At 33.9% G+C, this 7,516-nt stretch overlaps 1 protein-coding gene across 1 annotated transcript; it reads left to right on the forward strand.

The window, feature by feature from the left end:
* The first annotated feature begins 3,897 nt into the window (after nucleotides 1-3,897).
* Nucleotides 3,898-4,686, forward strand: LOC118051359 (uncharacterized). The gene has a single exon (XM_035061973.1). It carries the CDS (start codon nucleotides 3,898-3,900, stop codon nucleotides 4,684-4,686), a length of 789 nt encoding a protein of 262 aa, XP_034917864.1.
* Nucleotides 4,687-7,516: the final 2,830 nt, after the last annotated feature.

Raw genomic sequence — 7,516 nt, forward strand, 5'->3', positions numbered from 1 at the left:
TCATTATGTTTTTTTTTTATTTATTTATTATTATCCCTATGTTTACATGGTTTCTTTAGAAAATGTATGTCATTAGGATTTTCTCTATCCCTGTGTTTACCTTCACTTAGCCATGATCCTGTACTAATCATGGTTTTTTTGTGTGTTTTTCTTTCATTTACCTTCGTGTTTTATTTGCATGGTTTATTTAGAGCAACAACATGACAAGTCCTCACGAACATGTTCAACCAGATGAGTATGTGCCATCTTCTCCATACTCACAATTTGTTTTGAATGACTATGAAACCCCTATTGGTAGAATCTTGCTATCCGATAACCCAAGCTCTTCAAATACACCATCTGCTCCACAACATACTCAAGGGGTTGGCACTTTGGTTTGTTCGCGCTAGCACATAGATATACAAACCACCTTTTCCTTATCAAGCAACATAGTGCAAACTGAAAGTGATGAAATTAATGCAGCAAGGTTATCCAATCCTCCACAATCTACCGCCCTTGCTTCATTTCACTGTAATAATGTAGTTTCAAATCATGAATCTGAAGGATTCTTTGAGCAAACCCTTAATCATCAATCTACTATAGGCCAGGCATCATATCAGAAAAAAAAAAGGCGTATGTAATCTAATCATGTACCTTTTATAGCCATTTTTTCTTTATTTATGATTGCCTCTTTTATATCATTCGTTCAAGTCTCTTAGCTTTGTTTTTTACAAGTTATTTAATTGAATACATTGATTTTAGGGATAAAACATACAAGTGTAACCATTGCAACGCTCTTTTTTTGTTGCAAGAACGCTTGGCGCGTTCAGCCAAAACAAACCCATGCTTTACACTTTGTTGTAATAATGGTAAGGTGGTGCTTCCTGCTCTGCAAGAAACACCTAACTATCTTGATAACCTCCTTAACCCAAACAATGGTTTATCGTCTAAAAAGTTTCGGCGTGAAATTCGTGCTTATAACTCAATGTTCGCTTTCACGTCCATAGGGGCTCTGGTAGATCATTCTGTTAATTCTCGGCCTGGATCATATGTTTTTAAGGTCAATGGATATTGCCACCATCTTATGGGTTCTCTTCTTCCCATGGATAATAGAGACCCCAAGTTTGCACAACTTTATATTTTCGATACAGATAATGAGGTTTTTAACCGGCTGCAACCATTTTGCAATGAAAATTTTCAATCAATCTTGGATAGTCATATTGTTGTTGGTCTAATCAATATGCTTAATTCATCTAATCAATTGGTTCGTTTGTTCCGTCATGCTAGACAAAGGTTTGGGGATGTCGAGGTTCCAGAATTCAAACTTCGGTTAATTGGTAAAAGAGATGATGACTCAAGGCAATACGATGATCCTTCTTTAAATGATATTGGTGGTTTGGTTGTTGGGGACATTGGTCATTGTCGATCTGATCGGGACATAATTATTGAAAGTTTATCTGGAACACTTCAGAGGATCTCAAAGCTTCATCCAAAATTTATGTCCCTTCATTATCCACTTCTTTTTCCATATGGTGAGGATGGTTTTCACACTAATATTCCATTAGCTCATCAAGAATAGCAACCACCTAAAAAAAGGCAAAAGGTTTCAATGAGAGCCTATTATGCTTATCTCATTCATGAAAGAGAAAAACAAGAAAGCACTCTCATAAAAGGCGGACGATTGTACCAGCAATTTTTGGTTGGTGCATTTGTTAATGTTGAAGAGGAATGTTTGGATTTTATACGTGCAAACCAAGAAAATCTTAGAAGTGAGCATTACAAAGGAATACATGATGCTATTACTAGAGGTGATATTGATGGATCAACTACAGGGAAAATTATACTTCCATCATCTTTAACAGGAAGCCCTCGGTATATGGTTAATAATTACCAAGATGTTATGGCCATATGTAGATGTTATGGGAATCCTGATCTTTTTATCACATTTACCTGCAATGTTAATTGGCCTGAAATTCGCCGAGAAATTAAAAAAACAAGGAACTATCAACCTGAGGACAAACCTGACATCATAGCAAGGGTATTTCATTCCAAGCTAATTGATATGATGTCATTCATCAAGTCCGGAAAACTTTTCGGACGGACAATTGCTGGTATTTCTATTTTATTTCTTAAATTTCAAGTTTCTATTTTTATCCTTCTACAAACATCCGTTTTTACTTCTTTACTTGCATTTTATCTTTTTAGATGTTTGCGTTGTGGAGTTTCAAAAAAGAGGTTTGCCGCATACTCATTTGTTAGTTTGGCTAGCTCCAGAATTCAAATTTCGTTCGCCTGAGGATGTTGACTCTATTATTTCAGCTGAAATACCTGACAAGCATCAAGATCTTGTTGGCTATGAGATAGTTTCAAAATTTATGATGCATGGTCCATGCGGCGCTGCAAATCCAAGGGCTCAATGTATGGAAAAAAATAAATGTTCTAAACTATTTCCAAAAAAAAAAAAAAAACAAAGATGCAACCGTCTTTGATGATAATGGCTTTGTTTACTATAAACGACGTATGCAGCCTACGTGTCACATTGTTAGAAATGGAATTTCCCTATCAAATTGTCATGTTGTCCCATACAACAAAGAACTTTTGCTTCGATACAATGCACACATTAATGTTGAAATTTGCTGTCAATCTCTACTTATCAAGTATCTTTTCAAGTATGTTAGCAAAGGAGCTAATCGATGTAGAATGGTTATGAAAAAAGTGACTGATGATGAAATACAAGCTTATCTAAACTGTAGATTCATTTGTCCATATGAAGCAGTATGGCGTTTATTCCAATTCCTAATCCATTCAAGGAGCCCAGCTGTTGAAAGACTTCAAGTCCATTTACCATTACAACACCATGTATTTTTTTCAGGTAATCAATCGTTATCATAAGTTCTTAAAAGGCCTGGCATTAATAAGACAATGCTCACATAGTGGTTTGAGCGCAACAGAATTGATGTCGATGAACGAGATCTATTTTACTCACAGTTTCCAAGCAAGTATGTTTGGGATGCTAGGCAAAAAGAATGGATTATTAGATCACGTGGATTTTGCCTTGGTCACATTGTGTATGTCCATCCTGCAGCTGGAGAGTTGTATTTTCTCAGAATGTTACTTAATCATGTTAAAGGAGCAAAGAGCTTTGAAGACTTGTGACAAATCTCTGGTACAATATTTCCAACTTTTCAACTTGCATGCAAGGCTTTAGGACTCTTAGGAGATGATAAAGAATGGTCAGATGCATTTTGTGAGGCTATTCCAACAGCTTCTTCTCCGCAGCTAAGGCAACTTTTTGTTAATATTATTATGTTTTGCGAGGTTGCTGATCCAAATAGTCTTTTCGATCAATTTTGGCACTCTATGCATGATGACATTGAATATCATCTGAGATCTTCGTTTTCAATGTTGAATGTTCGTTTATCTGATGACGAACTTAAGAACTATGTGTTGTATGGACTTGAACAACTTTTTAATGCTTCCGGGACATCATTGGAAGATCATAAACTTCCAATGCCGAATGGTCGATTGATGGATAAAGTCATGAACAAACTTTTAAGGGAAGAGCTTGACTATGATCTTGCTGAGCTTAGAAATAACCATTCATTGGATATACCACTTCTTAATCCATGTCAAAGAAACATCTATGATTCTGTTATTACATCTATACTACAAAAAAGACAAGCGCTCATATTTGTTCATGGTCATGGTGGAACATGAAAGACTTTTTTATGGCATACAATTATTAATCGAGTTAAATCTAAAGGTTTAATTGTTCTTATTGTTGCCTCATCTGGAATAGCTTCTCTTCTATTACCTGGAGGGTGAACAACCCATTCTAGATTTAAAATTCCATTAGAAGTTAATGAGAGTTCAACATGCGAGATTAAACACAACACTCACCTTTCACGACTACTAGAGATGACATCACTCATTGTTTGGGATGAGGCTCCAATGAATAATAGATTCTGTTTTGAAGCTTTAGACAGGTCTCTACGAGATGTTCTTAGACTTAACAATCCATTTGGTGGCAAGTCCGTCCTATTAGGTGGGGATTTCCGACAAATTCTTCTTGTTATACCTGGAGGAACAAAAGAAGAAATAATTAATGTTTCTTTTACTAGCTCATTGCTTTGGTCTGTATTCACATTCCTCACTTTGAATCAAAATATACGACTATCAGCTGAAGGTTTAAGCCCAGACCAAAAGGATGAACTTAGACAGTTTGCAGAGTGGATCCTTTTAATTGGTGATGGACAAATATGTGATTTGGTTGTTTCAGATGATCATGATGCGGCATTTATCAAAATCCCATGTGAGCTTCAGGTTGAAGTAATTGATTCTCCAATTGCAGCTATTGTCTCTGCCATATATCCTGACATTGAAAGGGCTCATCTTGATCCATTCTACTTTAAAGACAGAGCAATTGTTACACCGAAGAACCTAACTGTTTCTGAGATTAATAATTTTATCCTTGATATTATACTTGGTCATAAATACAACTTTCTTAGTTGTGATTCTATCCAAACAACTTCTGGTGATATTGACAACATCGATTTATTGTATCCAATTGAATTTATCAACCAGCTTGACTTTAATGGTGTGCCCCAACACAGTATTTCTTTGAAAATTGGCACACCGATTATGTTACTTCGGAACCTTAGTCCCTCTGCTGGTTTATGTAATGGAACAAGGCTTATTGTTACATAGCTTGTCGAGCGAATTATTGAAGCCCAAATTATTACCGGTTCTAACATTGGAGATCGAGTTTTTATTCCACGAATTGTCTTTCCAGTTAATGATAAAAAATGCCCCTTCACAATCAAACGAAGACAATTTCCTATTAGGCCTTGCTATGCTATGACTATTAATAAAAGCCAAGGACAATCACTTAAGATTGTTGGTGTCTTTTTGAAAGAACAAGTTTTCAGTCATGGTCAATTATATGTTGCTTTATCAAGAGTTACATCAAAGAATGGGCTTAAAATCATTTCCTTCGATCATGAAGGAAAACCATCATGTTATGCCAAAAACACATCATGTTATGCCAAAAACATTGTTTACAAAGATATCATTCAATTATTACCAAAAGGTAATCTTTTTATTCATTGTTGTATCTTTTGTGTGTTAATTTTCTAATCACAAGCTTGAACATCTATGAGTCTTCTTGCAACATAAAAAAAAAAATCAAACTTAATTCCATTTTAACTATAATATATTTAAGTTTTTCCACCTTTTGTTTTTTGCTGCATACGAACTATAATTTCTCATGCTCCTATATTTTTCATAAGCTCTTTCCATGTTTTTTCAGGGTAGTCTCTCGCTTCATCTACTATTTATTTTTCTGCTTTGGATCAACGACTTTGCTGCCTACTTTTGTTTTTTCATGTAAGTATTTTTTCCTTCACAACCCTTAGTCCATGCAATGCAAATTTGATATGTTTTGTCAATATCGCTACCTGCAGTTTGGTAGCCATGATGGACCTATAGTTTGGTAGCCATAAACTTCATAAGCTTTCTCTAAATATCGCTTGAAAGAACAGTGGTATAGAAATAAAATTAGAATCACAAATCTCTTAAACCCAACATCTTCTTCCTTTAATAAGAATTGCCACCTTTAAACCTGGAAAGCCACCTGATAAAATCATATCAAAAAAATATCAAATAATAGGAAGGCGGTCTCATTAGTGATGGTCATCTTTTAGTTTACCTTAGCGTTTACCTCTCTTTCTCTGATTAGCCAGCAAATAAACCATCATTGATAGTAAACACTCATTGTTTCATTTTGAAATTCCATGTCATCTCTTACCTCTAATGTGCTTACAAAGTTTGGAATGAAAGAATACATCAATAAAAAATTAGTTTCATGATTTTAACGTCCATTTAAAGTGCATTCTCTTGCCTTTCAGTCCAAATAAAAGAATTTCTTGTCTTTTAAGTTTTTTTCCCTTTTTGTTATACACAGACAGTCTTTATATTACGAAAAAAATTGAATGAGTAAACATTTTTTTTTTCCATGTAATAAATGGCCACACAAAATGTTGAAAAAATTAATCTAGAAGACCACTTAATCAGTTAAGGTTATGTATAGGGATGTCTTAGATACTTTGAAAAATTATGCTGTCATTTTTTCTTTTTCTGCAATTAGCTCTTCTTTTTCTTCTATCAAATTTATAAAGTTAAAGGGAGTAATGAATTATCTGACATCTCATGACCTTTAAAATTATTAAAAAGGCATGTAAATAGACAACACACTTAAACATCTTCAAGTTTCATTTAGACAAGGACAAACCAGCCACTCTTTTTAATTATGCATTGAATGCCTTCAAGTTCCATTTAAATAAAGTAAAGCCAAACACTCTTCTTAATGGAGCATTAAATGAATGTGACGTTCCCATCATTATACACACATACTTGCCTTTCCATTTTGATTATTTCCTGTTCTGTTTTAATTAGCGTTTCTATTTTACTTATTGTATACTTGGCAGACACTTCTAAATGTTTCACTTCTCTATTTCTCCACTTTTCCTTATAACTCTTAGCATATTTATTTTGCCAAAGCAGAACTTCATGAGCGACAATTCCAAGAAACAAAAATAGCGATTCCCTCAGAAATTCCTTAAAGCGTTCATCATGAAAGTCTTGCTCCATGAAAATTTTCACACCAACATACTGCAATTACCACATATATTCAAAATTTTTGCGCAATTGATTGGATCAGAATATTAGTTTAAAATAGACCTCAACAAAATTCAATCAAAGGAGAAGGCATACAATATTTAAATATCCAGTAAAAAATCATTATATATATAAATGTACATCCTTCTGTTCTCAAATGCAACAATGACAGTAATGCAGCAAGAGATGAGTACAGATAAAAAAGAAAAAATGGAACAAGATAAAGGATAGGCTTTTATTGGCAACATAAAAATACAAAAATACTGGGTGATAAAAAATACATCCTAGGGATGTTGATTGCAGTCCCAGCAAGCACTTGACAGCTGCAATATTGCTTGAGCATAGCACCATAGCTGCGCCCCATAGAACTATCTGATCAGGTGAATATTATAGTCCTTTGAATGCTATGTTGAGATATAAGGCAATCAAATAATAAACACACGAATTGTAAAAAACAGAGATAACAGGGCAATCAAACTATCAATGATTGAATTCTTCAATTTTCTCTATCAATACACACAACTAATAAAGCAAAAATTTATTAATACACAATGAATTTATTACTTAACTTATATTTAATTAACATCTCATGAATAAAGTGTGCATCGTTGGTCAACACAAGACTATAGAAAAAAGCCTAATTCCAATCTTTGAACCTCTTATCAACTAACCACGAATTCCTACAATTAATTATTCAATCACGCTAAACACAAACAAAACCAGTGCAAATCATTGTTAATTTTTTTTTTCTTCTTCAACACCAGCAAACATCATAGACATAAAATTAGTATACAAAATAAATAAATACTTAGAAACACATAAAAATCAAGATAAAATTATTGCATCTTAAAAAATAAACTGC

This window comes from Populus alba, chromosome 16, assembly GCF_005239225.2.
Source record: "Populus alba chromosome 16, ASM523922v2, whole genome shotgun sequence".
Classification (NCBI taxonomy): Eukaryota; Viridiplantae; Streptophyta; class Magnoliopsida; order Malpighiales; family Salicaceae; genus Populus; species Populus alba.

Coding starts and splice junctions, on each gene's coding strand:
- LOC118051359 (XM_035061973.1), top strand. CDS start 3,898: ATGACATCACTCATTGTTTGGGATGAGGCTCCAATGAATAATAGATTC.